Genomic DNA, 27629 nt, shown 5'->3' on the forward strand with positions numbered 1-27629 from the left:
TGATGCAACTGAATAGGTGTGTTTCAAGTCACAATCCAGCTATAAATCGAGTGAGAGGAGAGTTGTTGCTAGTTAGTCCATTATCACGGTGATTGATTCTAACTGTCTTTCCTACAGAAGGTAATCACTCTCTTATTTTGCTTCCTAGTTTACTCAGCTTCTTTTATGTTCCAGTTAGTTAATATATTTATGTGAACACGTTTTTATGATAATTTGCTGGTCGAAATTGTTTATGAAGTGGGGATACATTCATTATTTGCAGACATTCTGCAATGTAGCATTTTTAGACTACTGTTAGTATTCATATGGGTGGTGGATACAATGGGACTGGCATTACTGTATTATTGCCAGGGATATATTTTACGAGGCTATATTTTTCTGATAATTAGATCGTGTGTACCACCCCTCTTCAAAGGGATCACGTGCATTTACATCCTTACTGCTGGTGCATGCAGGAGGCAGGTAGAGTTACATTGCACTAACGCACTGGTTTCTGCTTGTGCCTTGCTTCACAGACCCCTGCCAAGATGCCATCTCAGCTGGAGGGAGCCATGGATTCACTAATCCACATCTTCCACAATTATTCCGGTAAAGAGGGGGACAAGTACAAACTCAACAAGGGCGAATTGAAGGACCTTCTGCGGAGTGAGCTGGGGAATTTCCTGGCGGTAAGAACATGAGAGGGGAAAGGACATGTTGACCTTGGTGCAACAGGCTCCTCTCTCTTGCCTTTTCTCTGTCTCACCTCCTCAGTTAACAGTGAATGATTTCTCCACAGCGACTCACATTCTGCAGTTCTGTAGGGTTAGACGCTAAGCACTGGGATGGAATTATAAGGGAATTAAATAGCAGTTATTCAGTAGAAGCAAAATACTGCGAATGCTAGAAATTGAAATAAAAACAGAAAATGCTGGAAAAACCCAGCGAGTCTGACAGCATCTGTGGAGAGAGAAACAGAGTTACTGTTTCGATGCTGTATGACTCTTCTTCAGAGCTGTGAGAGAGGTAGAAACATGATGAATTTTGTCCTGCTAAAGAGAGGGTGGAACAGGTGGAGAAAAATAGAAGATGAGAGTAGGTGAGGAGAGATTTGACCAAGGTGTCATGGGTACAAGACAAAGGGAGTGTTAATGATAGTGTTACAGACTAAAGAAGGTGCTGATAATGGCATAGAGATAAGGGTCGAAATTCTCCAGCCGCGTCGCCGCTGCAAGAGAGGACAGAGAATTTGGCACTCAGCCAAATCTCCATTCACTGCAGCAGGACAGGAGAATTCAGCTGGCATGAATGGCCGCAGAATCCCACCCAAGTTCGCAGAATGTGTTACTAATAGAACAAAGGCCAGCGCTCTGTGAAAGCAAAACATAAGAACAAGGTACAGACTGGCCATTCATAGAATCCCTACAGTGCAGAAGGAGGCCATTCGGCCCATCGAGTCTGCACTGACCACAATCCCACCCAGGCCTTATTCCTGTAACCCCAATATTTACACTGCTAATCCCCTGACACTAGGGACAATTTAGCCTGGCCAATCAACCTAACCCGTGCATCTTTGGGCTGTGGGAGGAAGTAATAAATAATAAATAAATAAATACATCTGAGGAAACCGGAGGAAACCCACGCAGACACGGGGAGAATGTGCAAACTCCACCCAGGCAGTGACCCGAGGCTGGAATTGAATCCGTGTCCCTGGAGCTGTGAGGCAGCAATGCTAACCACTGTGCCACCGTGCCACCCCCTGCCCTTGCCGCCTCAATGAATGTTTACTCTCTGAAACCCATTCCCACACCTTCTACTTCCACTCACCTGAGGAAAGAGCAGCGCTCCGAAAGCTCGTGATTCCAAATAAACCTGTTGGACTTTAACCTGGTGTTGTGAGACTTCTTACTGTGCCCACCCCAGTCCAACGCCAGCATCTCCACATCACTTCTACTTCCCAGTGAGGATGGGTAAAATGCAACCATAATAGCATCATCCACACAGGAGTCTCTACAGCCCGTTGTGACCTCTTTGATCAATTCACACTGCTACCTTGCCCTTCCCCTGAAAATAGTTACTTTTCAATTATATACCCAATTCCCTTTCAAAAGTTGCCAATGAATCTGCCTTCACCACCACTTCAGCCAGTGTTACCTCAGATCATAACAACTCAAATCATAGCAAATAAAAATCCCTTTCCTTTGGTTCTCTCACCAAAACATTGTGTTCATAAGGCATGATGTTTTTCAGCAGCCTGGTCTGAGTAACATTACTTGTTACAGTACACTCACTCCGTTTATTCCATTTATTTGTGCAGTCAGATCAAATCTCAAATCCAACCTCAGGCTGTGGTCTCACTGACTGGTTTTTCTGAGTGGATATTTATACAAAGGCTTGGAGATAGAGCTAAGACAACAGTGAACATTTCTGTCGCCTATTTTTTTTTTAAAAGCCTCATTATTTTAAAACAAAGTCAATAATTTCCAAATTAACCTTATTCATTCAGAAGATGTGCTGATCATTGGCTGGGCCAGCATTTATTGCTCATCCCTAATTACCTCGAGATGATGATGATAAACCACCTTCTTGAACTATTGTGGTCCATGTGTTGTGGTACACCCACTGTACACCCACAGTGCTATTGGGAAGGAAGTTCCATGATTTCGACCCAGTGACAGTGAAGGAATGACGATATAACTCTTAAGTCAGGATGGCGTGTGACTTGGAGAGGAACTTACAGGGGATTGTGTTCCAATACATTGTCCCAGTGGACTGGAAACACACTAATGTGACGCCCCTATTCAAAAAGGGAGAGGGCCATAAAGTAGCAAACTACAGGCCAGTTTGCTTGACCTCTGTGGTGGGGAAGTTGCAGGAATCAGTCATTAAGGAGGTGATGATTGAACATTTGGAAAGAGAAAGCTCAATCCACCATTATCAGCATGTTTTATGAAGTGTATGTCATGCTTGACAAACTTGCTTGAGTTCTTTGAGGACATAACCAGCAAGGTGGATAATGGGGAACCTGTGGATGTGGTATATCTGGACTTCTAGAAGGCGTTTGACAAGGTGCCACAGAAAATATTGATTCAGAAGGTGAGATCGCAGGGAATTAGGGATTAGAGTACTGGATTGGGTTGAGGATTGGTTGACTGACAGAAAGCAGAGGGTCGGGATAAATGGGTCTTTCTCTTACTGGTAAACAAGTGGGGTGCTGCAGGAGTCAGTCCTCAGATCGCACCTGTTTGCAACCTATATAAATGATCTGCAAGCAGGGACAGAGTGTAACATAGGTGGGAAAGCAGGCAGTGAAGAGGAAATAAAGATTTTACAGACAGATATAGATAGGCTAGGTGAATGGGCCAAAATTTGGCAGAGGGACTTTAATGTGGATAGGAGTGAGGTTATCCATTTTGGATGAAAAAATAGAAAGGCAAATTATTACCTAAATGGAAAGCAGATTCAAAATGCATCCGGGCAGAGAGATCTGGGTGTCTATGTTCATGAATCTCAAATCACAGTATGTAGGTACAGCATCTAATAAAAAAGGCAAATGGAATGTTAGCACTATTGCAAAAGGACTGGAATATAAAAGTAGAGAAGTATTGTTGCAATTGTATAGAGTGTTGGTGAGCCCACATCTGAAGTATTGTGTCCAGTCTCCTTATTTGAGGAAGAATGTAGTGGCATTGAAGGCAGTTCAGAGGAGGTTCACCAGGAGGTGAAAGGGTTGACATAAGAGGAGAGACTAAACAGTTTGGACTTATACTCGCTGGAGTTTAGAAGGACGAGAGGGGATATGATCAAGGTATATAAAATTTTAAAAGGGATTGATAAAGTAAACATAGACCAAATGTTTCCCTTTGTGGGACAATCTAGAATAAGAGGTCACAGGTATACGTTGAGAGTATCTGTAGATTTAAAACTGAGATGAGGAGGAACTACCTCTTGCAGAGGGTGGTGAATCTGTGGAACTCACTGCCCCAGAGTGCAGTGGAGCCTGAACTATTAAATGGTTTCAAGAAGAAGATAGATATATTTTTGATTATAAAAAATGGGTTAAAGGGACATGGGGAACAGGCGGGGAGATCGATTTGAGACCAGGAAGAGATCAGCCATGATCCCATTGAAAGCAGAGCAGGCTCGAAGAGCTGAATTGCCTATTTCTGCTCCTAATTCCTATGTTCCTATGTATCTTCTGCCCTTGCCCTTCTACGATGTTGAGTTCACGAGTTTGAAAGGTGCTGTCAAAGGCAGCTTGGTGAATTTCTGCAGTGCATCTTGTAGATGGTGTACACTGTAGTCATGTTGCACCTGGTGGTGGAGGAAGTGAATGTTGAAAATGGTGGCACAAGTCAAGTGGGCTGCTTTGTCCTGGATAGTGTCGAGCTTCTTGAATGTTGTTGGAGCTGCATTCATCCAAGCAAGTGGCAAGTATTCATCACACTCCTGACTTGTATCTTGTGAATGGTGGACAGGATTTGAGACATTAAAGGTTGAGTCACTCATCCAGGATACCCAGCATCTGACCTGCTCTTGTAGCCATAGTTTTTTTTATACAGTTGACCCAGGGCGGCACAGTGGCACAGTGGTTAGCACTGCTGCCTCACAGTACCAGGGACCCAGGTTCAGTTCCTGGCTTGGCTCACTGTATGTGCGGAGTTTGCATATTCTCCCCGTGTCTGCATGGGTTTCCTCTGGGTACTCCGGTTTCCTCCCACAGGCTAAAGATGTGCAGGTTAGGTAGATTGGCCATGGTAAATTCTCCCTCAGTGTACCCAAACAGGTTTTGGAGTGGGTAACTTCATTGCAATGTTAATGTAAGCCTACTTGTGACTAATAAATAAACTTTAACTTTAAGGTTCTGGTCAATGCTGACCCCAAGATGTTGATGGTAGGGTATTTGATGATTAATGAAATAGCTGAAGATGGTTGATCTTGGAATCCATCCCAAAGAACTTCTGCAGCAATGCCTTGGAGCTGAGATGATTGGCCTCCAATAATCACAACCATCTTCCTTTGAGATGGATTTGACTCCAGCTAGTGGAGAGTTTTCCCCATGATTCCCATTTAATTTAATTTTATTAGGATTTCTTGATGCCACAAATGTGGTCAAATGCTGCCTTCATCTTATTCAGTTGGGAATTCAGTTCTCTTGTCCATCTTCAGACTAACGCTGTAATGAGATTTGAAATTGAGTGGTCTTGATGGAACCCAAACTAAACATTGGAGAACAGGTAATTGAATCATAGAATCATAGAAACCCTACAGTGCAGAAGGAGGCCATTCGGCCCATCGAGTCTGCACCGACCACAATCCCACCCAGGCCCTACCCCCACATATTTACCCGCTAATCCCTCTAACCTACGCATCTCAGGGGCAATTTTTAACCTGGCCAATCAACCTAACCCGCACATCTTTGGACTGTGGGAGGAAACCGGAGCACCCGGAGGAAACCCACGCAGACACGAGGAGAATGTGCAAACTCCACACAGACAGTGACCCGAGCCAGGAATCGAACCCGGGACCCTGGAGCTGTGAAGCAGCAGTGCTAACCACTGTACTACCGTGCCGCCGTACCGTACCGTGGCGAGTAAGTGCAGCATAACTGTACTGATGGTGACACCTTGCAATACTTTGATTGCAATTAGATGGGGCAGTAATTGGCTTGTTTGGATTTATATTTGGACATATTTGGACAATATTCCACATTGTTGGTTTGGTGCAAGTGTTGTAACTGTACTGGAACAGCTTGGATAGAGCCTAATCTGGAGCATCAGTCTTCAGCACTACATCTGGCCAGTTGTCAGAGTCTTTGCTTTATTCAATGTGGTCAGCAGGAAGAAAATCCCCATCAACAGGATGTAACCTTTGGGATGAAATATTATTAGGCCGCCAGTTTAATTTTGTAGGTTTTTGCTGTGGGAGTTGTATAGGGCCATGAGTAGTGCTTGAAGACAGCTTCTAATATCATCATTGGACATCTGTAATCAGGTCTGTAGCTCTGGACAGATCTTCACAAAATTGTCACCTTAAATATCAGTCAGTATTTTGTATTTCTTGGATTACATGTTGTTACATTTTCAGGTATTTTGTCAAGTGATTACATTAAAACTGGATGTGTAGTTCAATGTCAACTCATCCCTTTTGTTTTCTGCGTGCTTTTGGTGCCTAAACACTATTTTGTCCACAAGCAGATGTCAGTCAGTGTCACTGAATGTGGACATTTGGAGTTTCACAAACATGGCGTAAAGCAGAATCATAGAATAAAATCCCTACAGCACAGAAGGAGGCCATTTGACTCCTCAAGTCTGTACCAATCACAATCCCACCCAGGCCCTAATCCCATAAACCTAATTTACTCTTCTAATCCCCTTGACATTGGGATTAATTTAGCATGGCCAATTCACCTAACCCACACATCTTTGGACTGTGGGAGGAACCCGGAGCAAACCCACACAGACACGGGGAGAATATGCAGACTCCCACACAGACAGCGCCTGAGGCCGGGATTGAACCCAGATCCCTGGTGCTGTGAGGCAGCAGTGCTAACCACTGTGCCACCTTGCTGCACTGTAAGGCACCTGCCTGCAATCACCTGCCTGACTCAAGGAGGGTCTCTGTTGTAAAAATGCACTAATCTTGGAAAGCTTCTGTCTTTGCCATTTTAATAAATTGATAATTAATGTCAACTGTTGCTCGTTGGAATCTGACTCACTCGCTCAGGTACTTGCTAGCTGAATCTTGAACGCAGAACAATTCATTTCATAATGCTGTTTGTCAACACTGTGAACATGATACACTTTGGCAGGCGATCACCACTTTTTTGGTAGTGCTGACGTGCAGCTCACGCTGATGTCTCCGCACATCACTATCACTGGCCGCTCTGTATGCTGCACTTCCAAACATTTTATTCTTGCTGAAATCAAAATAAATTAATATAAAGGGAAGGGTCTACACGGCTCCTTTGGTTGTTCACTGATTCCTCTGGCAATATGGGAAGAATGTTGGGATTCAATGAGAAGGGGAAAGAATTAACACGGCTGAGAGGCAGCTTAAGAAGGTCAAACTCATGTTTCTGGTTTGCAAAGTTGCAATAGCAAGATCTTAATCAAAATCTGAGTTATTTTATGAATGAGTCTCGCTTTCAGCTCACGGCAGCACCTACAAGAAATGCATATCAACCCTGATTTTATTGTCACTGTGCCCTTCTGATTTACAATTTATATTCACATGTCATGAAAAATCTGAGGTTGCAAATGCTATTTAAGAAGGGTAGCAAGGATATATGCGCATTTAGAACTGAATAATCTCATTAGCGATAGGCAGCATGGTTTTGTACGAGGGAGGTCATGCCTCACAAATTTGGTTGAGTTTTTTGAGGAGGTGACAAAAACGATTGACGAAGGAAGGGCTGTGGATGTAGTCTATATGGATTTTAGTAAAGCGTTTGACAAGGTCCCTCATGGCAGGCTGGTGCAAAAGGTTAAATCTCACGGGATAAAAGGTGAGCGAGCTAGATGGGTGGAGAACTGGCTTAGCCATAGAAGACAGAGGGTAGCAGTACAAAGAACAAAGAACAGTACAGCACAGGAAACAGGCCCTTCGGCCCTCCAAGCCTGTGCCGCTCCTTGGTCCAACTAGACCAATCGTTTGTATCCCTCCATTCCCAGGCTGCTCATGTGACTATCCAGGTAAGTCTTAAACAATGTCAGCGTGCCTGCCTCCACCACCCTACTTGGCAGGGCATTCCAGGCCCCCACCACCCTCTGTGTAAAAAACGTCCCTCTGATATCTGAGTTATACTTCGCCCCTCTCAGCTTGAGCCCGTGACCCCTCGTGATCGTCACCTCCGACCTGGGAAAAAGCTTCCCACTGTTCACCCTATCTATACCCTTCATAATCTTGTATACCTCTATTAGATCTCCCCTCATTCTCCGTCTTTCCAAGGAGAACAACCCCAGTCTACCCAATCTCTCCTCATAGCTAAGACCCTCCATACCAGGCAACATCCTGGTAAACCTTCTCTGCACTCTCTCTAACGCCTCCACGTCCTTCTGGTAGTGCGGCGACCAGAACTGGACGCAGTACTCCAAATGTGGCCTAACCAGCGTTCTATACAGCTGCATCATCAGACTCCAGCTTTTATACTCTATACCCCGTCCTATAAAGGCAAGCATACCATATGCCGCCTTCACCACCTTCTCCACCTGTGTTGCCACCTTCAAGGATTTGTGGACTTGCACACCTAGGTCCCTCTGTGTTTCTATACTCCTGATGACTCTGCCATTTATTGTATAACTCCTCCCGACATTATTTCTTCCAAAATGCATCACTTCGCATTTATCCGGATTAAACTCCATCTGCCACCTCTCCGCCCAATTTTCCAGCCTATTTATATCCTGCTGTATTGCCCGACAATGCTCTTCGCTATCCGCAAGTCCAGCCATCTTCGTGTCATCCGCAAACTTGCTGATTACACCAGTTACACCTTCTTCCAAATCATTTATATATATCACAAATAGCAGAGGTCCCAGTACAGAGCCCTGCGGAACACCACTGGTCACAGACCTCCAGCCGGAAAAAGAACCTTCGACCACTACCCTCTGTCTCCTATGGCCAAGCCAGTTCTCCACCCATCTAGCCACTTCTCCTTGTATCCCATGAGCCTTAACCTTCTTAACCAACCTGCCATGTGGGACTTTGTCAAATGCCTTACTGAAATCCATATAGACGACATCCACGGCCCTTCCTTCATCAACCGTTTTTGTCACTTCCTCAAAAAACTCCACCAAATTTGTAAGGCACGACCTCCCTCTTACAAAACCATGCTGTCTGTCACTAATGAGATTGTTCCGTTCTAAATGCACATACATCCTGTCTCTAAGAATCCTCTCCAACAACTTCCCTACCACGGACGTCAAGCTCACCGGCCTATAATTTCCTGGGTTATCCCTGCTACCCTGCTTAAACAACGGGACCACATTCGCTATCCTCCAATCCTCAGGGACCTCACCCGCGTCCAAAGAAGCGACAAAGATTTCCGTCAGAGGCCCAGCAATTTCATCTCTCGTCTCTCTGAGCAGTCTAGGATAGATGCCATCAGGCCCTGGGGCTTTGTCAGTTTTAATGTTCCCTAAAAAACCTAACACTTCCTCTCTTGTAATGGAGATTTTCTCTAACGGGTCAACACCTCCCTCCGAGACACTCCCGGTTAACACGTCCCTCTCCTTCGTGAATACCGATGCAAAGTATTCAGTAGAGGGGTCTTTTTCCGGTTGGAGGCGCTGAGCAGAAACTGATAGCCAAGTTCCGCACACATGAGGACGGCCTAAACCGGGATGTTGGATTTATGTCACATTATCAGTAACCCCCACAGCTTGCCTCCTGGGCTTGTAGAATCTCACTAGCTGTTCTGTCTGGAGACAATACACATCTCTTTAACCTGTGTTTAATGTTCCCTCCACCCACATTGTCTGTACCTTTAAAACCTGGCTGGCTGTAGGATTCGCATTCTAATCAGTATTCTGTAACTTGATTTTGTCTGTTTGCACTGTTTGAGAGCACATTTCCACCCCATCTGACGAAGGAGCAGTGCTCCGAAAGCTTATGGTATTTGCTACCAAATAAACCTTTTGGACTTTAACCTGGTGTTGTGAGACTTCTTACCGTGTTCACCCCAGTCCAACGCCGGCATCTCCACATCATGACTAGTGGTGTTCCGCAGGGCTCTGTACTGGGACCTCTGCTGTTTGTGATATATATATAAATGATTTGGAGGAAGATGTAGCTGGTGTGATCAGTAAGTTTGCGGACAACACGAAGATTGCTGGAGTTGCGGATAGTGATGAACATTGTCAGGGAATACAGCAGGATTTAGATAGGCTGGAACATTGGGCGGAGAAATGGCAGATGGAATTTAATCCAGATAAATGCGAAGTGATGCATTTCGGTAGATATAATGTAAGGGGGAGCTATACAATAAATGGCAGAACCATCAGGAGTATAGACACACAGAGGGACCTGGGTGTACAAGTCCACAGATCCTTAAAGGTGGCAGCACAGGTGGAGAGGGTGGTGAAGAAGGCATATGACATGCTTGCCTTTATTGGACGGGGCATAGAATATAAAAGTTGGCATATGATGTTGCAGCTGTATAGAACGATGGTTAGGCCACATTAGGAATACTGCGTCCAGTTCTGGTCGCCACACTACCAGAAGGACATGGAGGCTTTGGAGAGAGTACAGACAAGGTTTACCAGGATGTTGCCTGGTATGGAGGGTCTTAGCTATGAGGAGAGATTAGGTAAACTGGGGTTGTTCTCCCTGGAAAGACAGAGGATGAGGGGCGACCTAATAGAGGTGTATAAAATTATGAAGGGCATAGATAGAGTGAACAGTGGGAAGCCTTTTCCCAGGTCAGAGGTGATGAACACAAGGGGTCACGGGTTCAATGTGAGGGGGGCAAGGTTCAACACAGATGTCATGGGGACGTATTTTACACAGAGGGTGGTGGGGGCCTGGAATGCACTGCCAAGCAAGGTGATTGAGGCGGAAACGCTGGGATCGTTTAAGACTTATCTAGATAGCCACATGAACAGACTGGGAATAGAGGGATACAAAAGAATGGGCTAGTGGGCACATGATCGGTGCAGACTTGGAGAGCCGAAGGCCCTGTTCCTGTGATGTATTGTTCTTTGTTCTTTGATTGTGGATTGAATGTATTTAAGGCTGGAAGACACAGCATTTTGTTCTCTCAGGGAAGGAAAGAATACACGGAGCAGGTGGGAAAGTGGAGTTGAAGTCCAAGGTCAGCCATGATTGTATTGAATGATGGAGCAGCCTCAGCAGGCCATTTGGTCAACCCTTGCTCTTTATTTTTTTGTGTTCTTGTGCAAACATTTATCGTCATGAAACCCTTTCTAAACATGTCAACAATTTATGATCAATACATTATGATCAAATCATCCAAAATTCATTTACTTTCTTTCTTAACAACTGATATATACACATACTTAAAATAAAATTCAAAAGCATCCATATTTCCCAATACTCGGATTACACATATCAGTGAATTGTAACAGAGCTGAATTGAATCTTTTATCTGAAGGCCTCAGCCTCTCTCAAAAGCCTATTCATGTTACTTGGCCTTGGTATATTTGCTCAACAGCATGGCTTTATAAGCTGCAGCCAGATCGTGTAGTGTGAGCATGGGTTATGTACACGGGTTTCAAGGGCACAGATGCTCAGGGGAAACAACAAAATAACGCACAATACCAGGAACTGCAGTTGTCAAGCTGACATTCTATCCCTCTGGCAAGCCCCCCAAATTTCCCCTTACATAACATTACCCGTTTTAATGACCTCACTGTGCTGCCAAGTTCCAGAATTCCTCCCCTGTAAAGTCAAGGGAATTTCCCCAGGGCTACTAAAGTCCAGACCTGTCTCCTGCACTATATAATAAAAATAGAATTTGTTTGTTTAATCACTGTAAATCAGTGGCCGGATATTATTTCCTACACGGCATCTGCATCTGGGTTGTAAAACGAATGTGTCTGCCAACTCACTTCAAGTATCAGCACAAGCAATCGGCTAGCTGTATATTAGTTCTGGTAGGATGCACTTATTGCTGTCCTGAATTGTCTCTATAATAATTGCACCACTTATTAAGGTTATTGCTGATATCTTGAAGGAGGAACAGCTGAGGCCTGGTGAAGGTATGACTGGGCCGAGGGGCATAGAGTTGGCAAGAGGATGAAATTGAAGCCAAAGCTGTGAATTTATGAATGCAGGCCCAAGGCTGCTTGTGACTATTAGGCAGTCATGTCAGAGCTGTAGCTAGAAAGCACTAATACTATAATATAAAGGTTAGACACATAAGAACATGACTAGGCCAGTCAGTCCCTTGGGCACGTTCATTCATTCAATTAGCTGATGACTTACAATGGATCTTGCATCTCCCCATCCTTAATGCCCTGACCAAAAAGAAATAACACAACTTTTGCAATTTCCGGTTGACTTGTTGGAAGTACAGTCGGCAGGTTACGGGTGAGACCAGGAGACAGCAGGATTGTTGCTGAAGTAAATGATTAAAATCAGACATTTATTAGAGATGGTTTAATACATTGAGGCAGAGATTGGTCTTGTGAAAATGAAATGTTTTCTGGTATATGTGCATTGTAACCCCTTGTCATGCAAAGGCTACTGGTGATTATGATCTTTTCGGGAAGCTTAGCTTGCGTACCTTTACAAAAGCAAACTACTGCAGATGCTGGAAATCTGAAATAGAATCACAAAATTGTTGCCACACAGAAAGAGGCTATTTGGCCCGTCGTGTCTGTGCTAGCTCTCCGAAGGAGCGATTTATTAGTGTCACTCCCCTGAAAGCAGAAAATGCTTGAAGTGCTCTGGTCTGGCAGTGTCTGTGGAGAGAAAAGCAGAGTTAAAGGCCAGGATTTTACCATCTCGTCCGTCATGGGAATCGGAGAGGGCAAGGGGGGGACCATGGAAAGGTCCATTGAACTTTCAGGATGAGCGAGGTCGTAAAATCCCACCCAAAGGTTTAGGTTCCTTCATCAGAACTGGAACAAGTTAAAGATGCGACAGACTTAAAACAAGTACACTGGGAGGGAAAGTGGGGAGGAAACGAAGAAAAGAGAAAATTGCTGTTTTGATGAGGCACTTTTGGGCTCAACACTGATGTCAAAGTTTCAGTGTATAAACTGCTCGCATTTTGTTTGGTTTTTTGATTGTAGCTGCTGGTTACCTTGCTCTAGACCCCATCCCTTGTTTCTTTACTTGTCCCATTACCACCCCCCTTCCACCTTGCACAACCATCCCTTCTATCTTTTAATCCCTCCTGCCTTTCAGCCTCCACCTGTCTTCGCTTTCATTCCTTTGATCTTGAACCTTTTCCAGTTTTGACGATAGGTCATTGACCTGAAGCATGTGAACTTGGTTTCTCTCTCCACAGATGCTGCCTGGCCTGTTGAGTATTTCTAGATTATCTGATTTTACTTGGCTGTATTTAGTTTGATTGCTTTTGAGCTGTTATGTTGTGCATCCAGATATCAGGGAGTTACAGGGTAAACAGGGCAAGGATTGTAATCTCGTTTCCAAAGGTTCTTGAGGTGTACTATGTTCTTTCTTGAAGGGTGTGGTGGAACAAAGCTAATGGGAACATTTGTTATTTTGTGATTATTGCTTTTATTTTACCATGCAAAATTATCAGTTTAATTTTTAGGATATAAAGTGGCTGGGTGAGGAACTTTCATGGTGGTTGTATGTTACAGACATTTCTTTTGATTGTGATTTTTCTATTCATGGAGTGCGGGTGTCCATCCCTAATTGCCCTGCATTTCTGATGTAGGACCAATTATACAAGAAGAAATATTGGGTGCTTGTCACAAGGGGGGCGGCAATAGTAATCATGGGTGACTTTACACTAACTGGAAAAATCAAATTGGCAGTAGTAACCTGCTTGTTGAGTCCATAGAATGCTTTCAAGATAGTTTCTTAGAGCAGCACATTCTGGAACTAACCACAGAGCTGGTTATATCAGACTTGGTATTGTGTAATGTGACAGGATTAATTAATGACCTCAGAGTAAAGGCACCTCTAGTCAGCAGCGACCACAATATGATTGAATTTTACATTTTTGATTTGATTTATTATTGTCACATGTATTATCATACAGTGAAAAGGATTGTTTCTTGCGCACTATTCAGACAAAACATACCATTCATAGAGAAGGAAAGGAGAGAGTGCAGAATGTAGTGTTACAGCCATAGCTAGGGTGTAGAGAAAGATCAACTTAATGCAAAGTAAGTCCATTCAAAAATCTGACAGCAGCAGGGAAGAAGCTGTTCTTGAGTCGGTTGGTACGTGACCTCAGACTTCTGTATCTTTTTCCTGAAGGAAGAAGGTAGAAGAGAGAATGTCTGGGGTGCATGGAGTCCTTAATTATGCTGGCTGCTTTGCCGAGGCAGTGGGAAGTGTAGGCATAGTCAATGGTTGGGAGGCTGGTTCGCATGATGGATTGGGCTACATTCACGACCTTTTGTAGATCCTTGCGGTCCAGTTTGAAGGGCAGAAGAATGGGTCTAAGACCAGTATTTCAAAATTAAATAAGTGCAACTATATTGCAACTAAGTGTAACAAGACATTGGTAAAGCCACACTTGGAATACTGTGTACAGTTCTGGTCACCCTATTGTAGAAAGGATATTATTAAACTAGAAAGAGTGCAGAAAAGATTTACTAGAATGCTACAGGGACTTGATGGTTTGAGTTATAAGGAAAGGCTGGATAGACTGGGGACTTTTTTCTCTGGAGCGGAAGAGGCTTAGGGGTGATCTTATAGAGGTCTATAAAATAATGAGGGGCATAGATCAGCTGGTCAATATCTTTTCCCAAAGGCAGGGGAGTCTAAGACTAGAGGGCGTAGATTTAAGGTGAGAGGGGAGAGATACAAAAGGGTCCAAAGGGGCAATGTTTTCACACAGAGGGTGGTGAGATCTGGAGCAAGTTGCCAGAAGTAGTAGAAGAGGCGGGTACAATTTTGTTTTTTAAAAAGCGTTTAGACAGTTGCATGGGTAAGATCGGTATAGAGGGATATGGGCCAAACGCGGGCAATTGGGACTAGCTTAGGGGGTTAAAAAAAGGGGTGGCATGGACAAGTTGGGCCAAAGGGCCTGTTTCCATGCTGTAAACCTCTAAGACTCTATGTGGCCTAGAACACTGAGCTAGGGGATAGATCAATAGAGAGCGGTGGCAGAGATTTGAAGTATATTTCAGAATACTCAGAGTAAGTATATTCCTACTGTAAAGAAAAACTTTAAAGTGGAGGAGGCACCATCCACGGTTAACTAAAGAAATTAAGGAAAACATCAAACTTACCGAGAAGCATATAACTGCGCAAAGTTGAGTGTCAAGTCAGGTGACTGGTCATAATATAAAGAATGGCAGTGAATGACTAATATGTGAATCAGGAGAAAGCAATTGTAATGTGAGAGGAAGCTAGATAGAAATGTAAAAATGGATACAAGAGTTTTGACATGTATTTAAACAGGAAAATAGTAAGTAAAGTGAGCGTTGGTCTTCAAGATCAGGGTTCCCTACTGAGTGTGTGTGAGAGAGGGATGAGTGAGAGACTGAGGATGAGTGTATCCATTATGAGAGTCCAGCATTCTAGCAGCACGCTTCCCATTTGAATCAAAGGAGCACTTTTAATAAAAAAACTTTTCAATTATAGTGAACGTATAATATAAGAAACAAAAAAGGCTTCCATAAATTGTATGTTTGTACCTATTGCACGAAAACAATCATTTTATTTTGTTTTGGCTTTTGAGCACAATTAGAATGTTTCTCATGGGATCCTTCCGTCCTCTTGGGAGATCAAAAGGATTCCACGGCTGGAAAAGTTTGGGAAACCCTGCTCTAGAGAATGAGACTGGGGAGTTCATAATAGATAATAAGGAAATGGAGGATGAAATGAACAAATATTTTGCTTCTGTCTTCACTATAGAAGATATAAAAAAATGTTCCAGTGATAGATGTAAATCAGGAGGTGGAGGAGAGAGAGGAACATGGTGAAACTACAATCACTAGCGGTACTGAGCAAACAGACAGAGCTGTGGACTTGAAAGTCCCCGGGTGCTGACTTCATCCTGAAGTCCTAAAAGAGCTGGCTAATGAGGTAGCAGATGTATTGGTGTTAATTTTCCAAAATTTGCTAGTTTCTAGAAAGGTTCCATCAGACTAGAAAGTAGCAAGTATGATCCCTCTATTCACGAAGAGAGGGAGGCAGAAAACAGCAAACTTAAGGCCAGTTAGCTTGACATTTGTCATGAGGAAGGGGTTAGCATCAATCAATAAGGAGGTTATAGCTAGGCACTTAGAGAAACTCAAGATAATCGGGAAGAGTCAGCTTTTAATTATGAAAGGAAAATCATGTTTAACCAATTTATTGGAGATCTTTAATGGAGTAACATGCTTTGGATGAAGGGAAGCCTGTGCCTGAGCTAGACTTGGATTTCCAGAACTCATTTGATAAGGTGCCACATCAAAGGTTATTGCAGAAAATAAAAGCTCATTGTGTAGGGAATAACATGTTAACATGGATAGAAGATTGGCTGGCAGCAGGAAATAAAGAGTATGCATAACTGGGTCTTTTTCTGATTGGCAGATGTGACGAGTGGAGTCCTGCAGGGGTCTGTATTGGGGCATAAAATCTTTACAATTTATATCAACGACTTAAATGAGGGTAGCAAAGGCACGGTAGCTAAATTTGCAGATGACACAAAGATAGGTAGGAGAATATGTTGTGAAGTGGACATGAGGAGTTTGCAGATGGATATAAATAGGGTGAGAATGGGCAAAAGTCTGGCAGATGGAGTATAACATGGGGAAATTGTGAAGCTGTTCATCTTTGCAGGAAGATTAAAAAAAGAGTATTACTTAAATGAAGAAAAACCTACTTTGTTCCCTTCATTAGTTCACTCCGTCACCTTGAAAGAAACCTTTTAAATTTGTCCAACACACCTTGCCACTCAACAAGTCTGCACTGGCTATCTGATTAACCCATGCATTACTAAACACTCACAAATTTGTTGAGGCAAAACCTGACCTCCTAACAAACCTAAGCATTAATGCTTCAATGTATTGTATCACTGTGATACTCTGCAAATAAGCATTATTGAAATGATCAGTTTAATATGATCAGGAGAAAAATGATTTTGTATTAATAAATGAGCCAAAATTAATTTCTGCCAACTAAACCTTGCAATCGTAATGCTTCAGTCAAGAATGAAGAGAAGAGCATCTAGTAGATGGACCTTGAACTGTGGTATTCTTCTGATCTCTAAGGATAGTGATAGAATCCTGGAAAAATCACCTATATAACCATTTTTAGCCACTAACAACATCACTCAAGTGGTTTGCCAATCTCCCGCTGGAGAATTTCAATGGAAATTCCAGGCAATGGTGTTTTATTTTTATAACATGTGAGATGGTCTGTTTGTGTCTATTTGTGTTTAGTGAAGTGGTTTAACCTCTGTTTTCACCCATCAATTTGTACACAATGAGATCCTGAACTTAGATTGTCAGGAGAGGGACTGAATGGAAGTGAAGATTTCCTCCAGATTGTGCAGAAGAATGGAAATGGAAGGGCAAGTCAAATCAACCAACATCATTCTTAACCATCTCTCAATGTTTTAACCTGGTACCATCCTCATCTCCGCTCCCTTAAGTTCAAGGGACGGCGACATGAAAGAACATGGCAGACAATTAATTGGTTTAACCATCCAACATCAAATGTGACTTGAACACATTAAGCACAATCAGCTCCTGCTCACATCTGCAAAAACTGCCAGGATTATTCCAGGATTGTCCTGGAATGCAAACAAAGAAACATAGAAACTAGGAGTAGGAATAGGCCATTTGGCCCTTTGAGCCTGCTCAGCTATCCATTACGATCATGGCTGATCAACCAACTCTGTAACCGTTCCTGATTTCCCTCCACATCCTTTGGTCCCTTTAGCCTCAAGAACTATATCTAACAACTTCTTGAGAACATAATGTTTTGGTCTCAACTGCTTTCTGTGGTAGAGAATTGCACAAGCTTACCATTCTCTGGGTTAGGGAGTTTGTCTTCATCTCAGTCCTAAATGGTGTACCCTGTATTCTTAGACTGTGACTCCTTGTTCTGGTCACCGCCACCATCAGGAACATCCTTCCTGCATCTACCCTGTCTGGTCTTGTTAGAATTTTATAGGTCCCATGAGATTCCACTCCCCCCCCGCCCACCTGCCCATTCTCCTAAACTCCAGCAAATATAATACTAACTGACTCAATCTCCCCTCATATGTCAATCCCACCATCCCAAGAAACAGTTTGGTAAACCTTTGCTGCACTCCCCACATAGCAAGAACATCCTCCCTCAGATAAGGAGACCAAAACTACACACTTTATTCCAGCTGAGGTCTCACCAAGACCCTGTATAACCACAGCAAGACACCCCTGCTCCTGTACTTGAATCCTCTCACTATAAAGGCCAACATACTATTTGCTTTCTTCACCACCTGCTGTACCTGCATGCTTACTTTCAGCGACTGGTGTACAAGGACACTCGGGTCTCGTTGCACATTCCTCTCTCTCTCAATCTATAATGATTCCTGTTTTTGCCGCCAAAGAGTATAACCTTGCATTTATCCACATTATTCTGCATCTGCCCTGCCTTTGCTCACTCACTCAACTTGATCAAATCACATTGAATTGCCTCTGCATCCTCCTCACAGCTCACTCTCTCATCCAGCTTTATGTCATCTGCACATTTGGAAATATTACATTAAGTTCCTTCATCTAAATCATTAATATACACTGAGAATTTCTGGTATCCTAGCACTGATCCGTGTGATACACCACCAGTTACTGCCTGCCACTTGGAAAACGACTCTTTGTTTCCTGTCTGCCAGCCAGCTTTCTATCCATTTTAATACACCACTCCCAATCCCATGGTCTTTAATTTTAAATGCTAATCTCTTGTGTGGAACTTGGTCGAAAGCCTTTTGAAAATCCAAATAAACCACATCCACTGGTTCCCTCCCATCAACTCTACTAGTTTCATCCTTGAAGAATTCCAGTAGGTTTTCAAGCAGGATTTCCCTTGCGAAAATCTATGCTGACTCTGTCTGATCCTGTCACTGTTTTCCAAGTGCTCTGCTATTAAATCTTTCATCATGGACTTTAGCATTTTCTTCAATACCGACGTCAGGCTGACTGCTCTATAATTCTGTTTTCTCTCTACCTCCCCCTTTATATAGTGAGAGGAAAGTGAGTTTGGAGATGGGACAGTAGCTTTCAACAGTGATAAGTTCAAGGTTTTTTTAGGAGAATCCTGACATTATTGTTAAAAGCCAGCGCCCCATCTCTGAACTCGCTTTTCTCTGCAAAGTTCTTGAACACATGGTTATTTCAAAACCTGTGCCCATCTTTCCTGAAACTCACTGTTAGAATTCCTCCCTCCAATCAAGTTTCTGTACCTGCCATGGTACTGAAATGACTTTTATCAAAGTCACAAATGACATCCTATGTAACAGTGACAAAGGTAAACTTTCCCTTTGCATCCTTCCTGGCCTGTCTGCAGCATTTAACACAGACGATCTTACCATCATCCTTCAACACCTTTGCACTGTCATCCAGATGGGTGGGACTGCTCTCAGCTGGTTCCATTCTTATGTATCTAATTGCATCCCAGCTATCATTGTAATACTTCTCTTCCTTTGCTGGTGTCTAGCAAAAATCTCTCCTTGGCCCCACCCCCTCTCTGCAGAAAGACCTGGACGATATCCAGGCTTGGGCTAAGTGGCAAGTAACATTCATGCCACATAAGTGCTAGTCAATGACCATCTCCAACAAACGAGAATCTTACTATTGCCCCTTGATATTCTATGACATTATCATTGCTCGCTCTCAAAATCATGGAGGTGCCATTGACCAGAAAAGGAACCGGACTAACCATATAAATGCTGTGGCTACTACAGCAAGTCAGAGGCTAGGAATTCTGCAGTGAGTAACTCACCTCCTGACCCTCCAAAGTGTGTTCATCATTTACAGGTACAAGTCAGGAGTGGAATGGAATGCTCTCCACTTGCTTGGATGAATGCAGCTCCTACAACACTCAAGAAGCTCAACATAATCCAGAACAAAGCAGCCCATTTGATTGGTATCCCTTCCACAAACGTCCACTCCCTCCACCACCAATGAACAGTGGCAGCATTGTGTACCATCTACAAGATGCAGTGCAGGAATGCATCAAGGCTTCTTAGATCTTCCAAACCCATGATCACTATCATCTAGAAGGACAAAAGCAGCAGATACCTGGGAACACCACCACCTGGAAGCTCCCCTCAAAGTCACTCACCATCCTTAGTTGGAAATATATCACTGTTCCTTTACTGTCACTGGGTCAAAATCTTGGAACTCCCTCCCTAACAGCACTGTGATGTTCCTACACCTTATGGACAACAGCACTTTAAGAAGGCAGTTCACCACCACTTTTTCAAGAGCAATTAGGGATGGAAAATAAATGCTGGCCTATCCAGTGAAGCCCACATCCCATGAATGAATTAAAAAAATGCTGCTTGTTAGCGTCACCATCCAAAGGCACAGCGTTAGTTTTCACATGTATACTGACGGCACCCAGAAATATCTCATCACCATCCCACTCGACTCATCCACTATCGCTAAATTATCAAACTGCTTAATCGGACATCCTTTCAATAAATATTGGGAAAACTGAAGCCATTGTTTTTGGATCCCTCCAAGTTCTGTTGCATAGCTACCAACTCTATCCCCCTCTCTGGAAACAGTTTGAGACTAAACCATACTGTTTGCAACCTTGGTATCATATTTGACTCCATGATGACCTTCCAGACACATATTTGCACCATCATTAAGTGATCCATTTGAACTTCTGACTTCATCCCTGTCTCAGTCCACCTGTTGCTGAAATCCTCCATCATGCCTGTGTTAGCTTTAGACATGATTATTCCAATGCATTCCTGACTGGCCTCCCACATTCTACCCTCCAGAAACTTAAAGGTATCCAAAGCTCTGCTGCCCATGTCTTACATCACACCAAGTCTCTTTCACCTCACACCCCCTATACTCACTGACAAGCAAGGGTCCTGATTTTAAAATTCTCATCCTTGTTTTTAAATCTCTCCATGGCCTCGCCCCTCCATATCTCTGCAAGTTCCTCCAGCTCGACAACCCCCTGAGATATCAGCATTCATTTAATTCTGATATCTACAGCATCCTCAATTTTAATCGTTCCACCATTGAGGGGCCATACTCTCAGTTGCCTAGGCTCTTGGCTCTGGAATTCCCTTCCCATAGCTCTCTACCTCGCTTCCCTCCTTTAAGACAGTCCTTAAAATGTTTTGATCAAACGTTTGGTCATCTGATTTAATAGCTCCTTGTATGGCGCTGCGTTACAATTTGTTTAAAAATGCTCCTTAAGGTATTTGATGGTGTTAAAGGGACTATACGGATACAAGTAGTTGTTGTTTTGTGGCTATTGGTACTTCATTGACAGAGATCGGGAAACAGGCCCATGAAGCCAAGTTATTGTCAAAAATACAATATAAACTGGACCAAATATCTGATAATGAATACATAGTGAACAGTCAATCTTTGGTACAGCATACTGCCGGGCTAAAATATCTGTTGAGACCAACCAGTTAGAATGGCTGTTAAAGTAACTTGTGTGCTAGATCTGGCAACACTGGACAGAGGTGTGAGGTTTTTTTGCCACAAACAAAAAGCTGAGGAATCCAATTCTGGCAAACCATGTCAGTGCAAGCAGATGGCACCAGTATATGCCGGAATTTTCCGGCCGTTCTAGTCGGTGGGGGTCTTTCGAGCCTGCCAATGGCGAACTCCCACCACGGGTTTCCCGGCGGCAGGGGAGGGTGAGCATAAATCGGGAAATCCCACTGACAGCGGTGGGAGTAGAGGATCTCGCCGCTGCCGCCGGCCATTGTGGTCCCCCTCCACCTCCGCGAAAGACACCGCAGGGAGCGTGGAAAATCAGGCCCACAGTCTCTGCTTGTCCTGATTGCTCTCCTGTTTTTGTGTTTCTCTTCCTTGTTGTGTAACTTCCTTACTCTTTTTGCAGCCTAACCGACTCTAAGATTAGACTTTTAAAAAAAATATTTATTGCTGCTGAGACACTTGAGTGGCTTGTTTGGTCATTTCATAGGAATCATAGAATCCCTGAAGTGTAGAAGGAGGCAATTTGGTCCATCAAGCCTGCACCGACAACAATCCCACCCAGGTCCTATCCACATACCTACCTTGCTACTTCCCCTAACACTAAGGGGCAATTTAGAATGGCCAATCCACCTAACCCACACATCTTTGAACTGTGGGAGGAAACTGGAACACCCGGAGGCAACCCACGCAGACATGGGGCGAATGTGCAAACTCCACGCAGACAGTGATCCAAGGCTGGAATCGAACCCTGGTCCCTGGAGCTGTGAGGTAGCAGTGCTAACTACTATGGCACCGTACCACCCCAAGTGCAGTTCAGAATCAACCATATTAATGTGGGTTGAACTTACATAATTGGCCAGGCCAGAAAAGGATGGCAGATTTCCTTCCCTAAAGGACATTTAGAGAATCAGATAGGGTTTTACAACAGTCCAGTGGTTTCACTATCACCGTTACTGATAATCAGTGAAAGTAAGGATCGGCACTCAAACCAGCTTTATAGAACCAATTCTATAGAACTACAGGTCCACTAAATTAGGAATCAAATGTCATTACCTAACCTACAGGCTAATTAAAATAAATGATTTTATTTTTAGTCAGCCAACTCACACTGCTGGTGCTCAAGCTGACGTTACCTACGCAGGCAGGTACACAGTGTATTCAGGCATTGCATTTGCTAGTGAGGAACAGATTGGAAGTGGTGAAGTGATTTTCTTCAGTAGAATAAAAATAAATTAAAGTTTGCTGGGCTGATTTTTTTTTGAGCGGCTATCAATCTTCCCTTTAAAGATCCTGGACAAATGGGCAGAGTGTTCGGAGTGCACAGTGCGGCCATTTGTTCCTGAAAATGGCAATCGGCGACCTATAAACAGTGTAGCAGAACTACAGCCTACCTTCTGTTTGCATGTTATTTGCCCTTTGACAGGGAAGCTTGAAGATTGCATGCAGTAGACTGGGGGCATCAAGTTAGCAACCATCACCTACCCCCAATCCCGCACCCACCCCCACACCCTTCAACCCACCCAACCCTGATTTTCATCGAATAAAAAGGTGGCCAACAGTTGAAAATCACTTCTTTTATTTGTAAAGTTAAAGTTTATTTATTAGTGTCACAAGTCAGCTTACATTAACACTGCAATGAAGTTACTGTGAAAATCCCCTAGCCACCACACTCCAGCATCTGTTCAGGTACACAGAGGGAGAATTTAGCATGGCCAACGCACCTAACCAACACGTGTTTCAGACTGTGGGAGGAAACCGGAGCACCCGGAGGAAACACACGGGGAGAACGTGCAGACTCCGCACAGACAGTGACCCAAGCCGGGAGTCGAACCAGGGTCCCTGGCGTTATGAGGCAGCAGTGATAACCACTGTGCCCGCGTGCCGCCCTCTGATGTTTTGGAGTTTACAGCAATTCTGCCTTTTGAGCTAAACATAATTTCTTCTGAAATTATGCTCAAAATGTTGAACACCGGCCTAGCCAACGCTGCCCACATCCTGTAAATGAATAAAAATCCATTCAACCGACCCTCAATATGTCTTGCCTTTTTGTGAACCAAAATATTTCACAATGCTTACCGACCATAATCTTATGCAGTGAGACAATGTACAGGTACAAAACAAGCTGGTTTATTACAGCATCTGATACAGCCACATGAGGAGGGGTAGAAATTGATTCCCCTAATTCATCACTGCAGTAACAGTAACAGCTATAACAGGGTCGAGTTGCGAATTTAGCGAATATGTGCTTTGTCGATACTGTGGGAGTCCTATTATGCACGCTTTCAGATTATGAAGAATTAATCAGATGGGTTTTCCAAGTTTAAATCAAAGAACAAGATAAGTATGTTGACCCTACTTCCAAAAGTAAAACAAAACTAGGAAAATTGTAACCCTCATTCTTACATTGCACACATTCCCCGCACCCATCCCCCGCCCCGACACATACTAATACAACTGGTAGAATAAAAGGATAGACTTAAAGATATTTTACAGTTCATAGAGAAGATAAATAATGAAGAAATATACAGTAAAATGTCATTTCACTGGTCCCAAAGCAGTGATCACATACTGTGGCTGTTTTATTCTTCCTGGGTGTAGCTGCATAGAGAAAATTCACAGACTTTATCCCCAAAAGATCTTGCTTTGCAGTAGATATTGCTTCTCAGAATGTTTACTCTGCAATATCTGAGCAAAGTACTTCCAAGAGAGAGGGAGAGAGACATGGCTCTTTGCAACCTTTCCACTCTCTACTCTGACTTGGTAAACAGTTCCTAAAAAGCCTTGCTGGCTGTAGATTCTAGAGGAATTTGATTACCATGCCTGTTGTAGTCATTGTAGAACAAGTAATTACATTTTTGATGGCTCATCTCAGAAACTTTTGAAGAGTAATTGTATAAAAGTCAACAGGAAATGGAGTCCTTCATGCTCCCCAGGAGGGGGGAGAGTTTGCGAGTCTCATAGAATCCTACAGTGCAGAAGGCGGCCAATCGGCATTTTGGCATGGCCAATCAACCTAACCCGCACATCTTTATGTACGTTTCTCAAGTCCAAAAAAGAATCATTCACCACACTGTCGGTTTTCTGTCACTCAGCCAGTGTTGCATCAAAGCTTCCGCTGTCCCTTTTATTCCACAAGTTTCAACTTTGTTGGCAAGTCTATTATACGGCATGTTATTGAATAGACTTCTAGAAGTCAATGTGCACCACATTAACCAAACCAGCTTCACGCTCATGGTGGATGCACCTTTACAGTGATAAAACTCACATCATTCATACCAGAGCAGGCAACACCCACAGGAACATGTAAGGAAGGATCATTTGCTCCATGAAGCCTTCCCAAGGGGAAGAAAATAGAACTGTCCCTTCCTTGGCCTTGCTCGGTTCTCCAGTTCCACCCATTGGAGTGGTATCGCGGTGGTCACCTCAATTGCACCTCCGTAAGAATAGGTTCCTCCCACCAAATACTTAAATGATTCTGTCCCCACAATCTAAAACGGAGTGAAGTCAGGGAATAAGGGCAGCTGAATTTTCACTCCCTCTCTGATATCAAGGGAAACAGGGACACCAGAAATACATATTTGTGCACAATTTTTGGTGTACTTTTTAATGATTGCACAGTGGAATAGGTTTGCATTTCCAACAGAAGAACTCTTTCTTAAAGCACAAAAAAAGCAGAAACCAGATAACTCTTCACAATAATAGCAGATGATGCATTTAAATAATTGTCTTCATCTGTCATATTAATGGCAGCCATTAAAGCTGTTACGTTGATCAAGTTAAATCACTATTAGAGTATTATCATTTGAGCAGAGTATACCTTTATCTGCTTTTATCCCCAATGGCAATTTATGACTTCATTTAGGAGAAAATGCTTGAAATGCGAAGCACATTGATGAGCATCTAAAGTGGTTAATGATAATGTGTGACCCTTTATCATAACTCAGTTCAATTTTCTCTTTCTCAATTATACTGATTCACTCTGAATCATCCAGAAGCTCCGCACAAACATGGGCTGCTATTTAAAATAGTTACATCAGCACACTCTCAACTCGTGTAACCCCAAGCATGTCTCCAGACCGTGAGTTGGTTAGGAAGGGGGTGCAGATGTGTTATGAGGATGTGATTTCTAGATATGATTTCTAATGTCCCTTTTCTGGCTGGATTTTAATCAACTGCAATCCCATTAAAATCCTATCAAAAGATTGCCAGCCAGCAGACTATACAATTTGTGTTCCATCAATGTGAGAATGAAAAAGAGCAGATGGCACGGTGGCACAGTGGTTAGCACTGCTGCCTCACACCAGGGTTCGATTCCCGGCTTGGGTCACTGTCTGTGTGGAGTTTGCACATTCTCCCCATGTCTGCGTGGGCTTCCTCCAGGTGCTCTGGTTTCCTCCCACTGTCCAAAGATGTGCGGGTTAGGTGGATTGGCCATGCTAAATTGCCCCTTAGTGTCAGGGAGACTAGCTAGGGTAAATGCATGGGGTTATGGGGATAGTGCCTGGGTGGGATTGTGGTCGGTGCAGGCTCAATGGGCCGAATGGCCTCCTTCTGCACTGTAGGGAGTCTATGATTCTATGAAAATCGTGTGGATCTAGAGAATAGATAGAGGGAATGCAGTCCCATTGGCGGAAGGATTGAGAACCAAAGGACACCAATTTAAGGTGATTGGTGAAAGAAGCAAAGGTGACATGAGGAGAAACATTTATACGCAGCATGTGGAAAGAAATTGTATGCAATGCCTGTGAGTGTGGGGCAGGCAGATTCAATCAAAAGAAAATGGATAAGAACCTGAGAGAAAGATTTGCAGGGCTATGTTGAAACAACATAGGAGTGAAACTAGCTGAGTTCCTTCTGCAATGAGCCAACATGGCCTCCTTCTGTGCTGGAACTGTTCTGTGGCGCTTTGATTCTATGAACGAATTGAAAACATTACCAGATCTTGGTGATAATTGAAATTTCTTCAAAACAAGCCAACTATCTGATTTATACATCGTTGTTTCAGAGTGTAGTAAACAGATCTCAGAGCAATTGTTTAAGTAAAGTCCATCCTGCTCTCTATTTTCAATACTCCACTTTGTTGCTAAATGTTTTTTGGCAGGATGTTAAGGCCCTGATTGGGGTGAGTGAGGAGGCAGCCAGGTGTGAAAATTCACGGCCTGGCCAGTGTGTTGTTTTGCTGGCACCATCCTGCCCTGAGCCATTTTACAATGCAGGGAAATGGGGGTCAGGCAGTTTAGGCCGCCTGCCAGCAAACAACAGCTAGCCAATTAAGGCTCCTCAAAGGCCTTATTAGGCCTGATGCCAGAGGCCAACTATGGGACCCCAGAAGCAGCGGGAACCAGGCCAGCTGTACGGTGGCAGCCTCCCAACTGTAGACTAGGGTCCAGCAACTCCAGGCAGGCTTTGTGGCCTTCCCCACCTGCCTGGCCACAGCTGTAGCCTCGGGCAGCCCAGTGGAGGTCCTCCCACTCCAATGCAATGGCCCAGCTGCTGAAGACACTTTTAAATGTAAAGGTTTTAATAAATTGGAGAGAGGCACCTCAAAATGACTGCTGGGTAACAGTTCACAACATTGTGTGATTCCCATCCCCATGAACCTAAAGGACAAAATCCTGCCTATTCTTTCGAACAATTGGGAAAGTGCAGGAACAGTGCTGGAATTCGATGCCCACGAGCATGGTGGAAGCAAAGGCAATTAATGATTTCAAAAGAAAATTACTGACAGTCAGCTAAAATGTACATGCCTGATATGCTTAAAAGCACAGTTTTTTGGAAATGCATGATGAAATAATTCAGCGAACAGTTTCCTAACACTGGAACATGTATTTATGCAAACCTTAACTTGTTAACCCATGATGATATCGCAGCTATTTTCATTTTGATGCAGATCTTGTCTAAGTGCTGGGTAAAGCTTGAATTCAAGCATTTACCTACCTGGGTATATTTTGTGACACTTAATAGTGTACAAGGGGTGAGACAGACTACCCAACTGCAACTGAAATGTTGGGGCCAAATTTTCATTTTAAAATTAATTATACATTTTGTTCCCTATGCTATTGTAATGAGTTTTTCCCTTCTTTTAAAAAAATTCAACAATGTGTTGTGTGGAATCTAAACAATTGCTGTATGATTGACATTAATTGTCTTCAATGAGTTGTACCATTGATTAAGTTAAATGTGTCTAATTATCTTTTTCCTTTCTTTCTCCAGGCTCAGAAGGATCCATGTCTAGTGGACAATATCATGAAAGATCTCGATTCCAATAGAGACAATGAGGTGGATTTCAATGAATTTGTTATTCTGGTTGCTGCTCTGACTGTTGCCTGCAATGATTTCTTTGAAGAACAGCTTAGAAAAAAAGGCACAGCCTAA

The 27629-nt window shown here is 43.4% G+C and overlaps 1 protein-coding gene across 1 annotated transcript; it reads left to right on the plus strand.

Annotated features, from left to right (window-relative positions):
• Positions 1–527: 527 nt before the first annotated feature.
• Positions 528–27629, plus strand: s100z (S100 calcium binding protein Z). The gene is made up of 2 exons (XM_078215442.1): positions 528–668; positions 27468–27629. The coding sequence occupies exons 1-2, from the start codon at positions 528–530 to the stop codon at positions 27627–27629; spliced, it is 303 nt and encodes a 100-aa protein (XP_078071568.1).

This window comes from Mustelus asterias, chromosome 6, assembly GCF_964213995.1.
Source record: "Mustelus asterias chromosome 6, sMusAst1.hap1.1, whole genome shotgun sequence".
Lineage (NCBI taxonomy): Eukaryota > Metazoa > Chordata > Chondrichthyes > Carcharhiniformes > Triakidae > Mustelus > Mustelus asterias.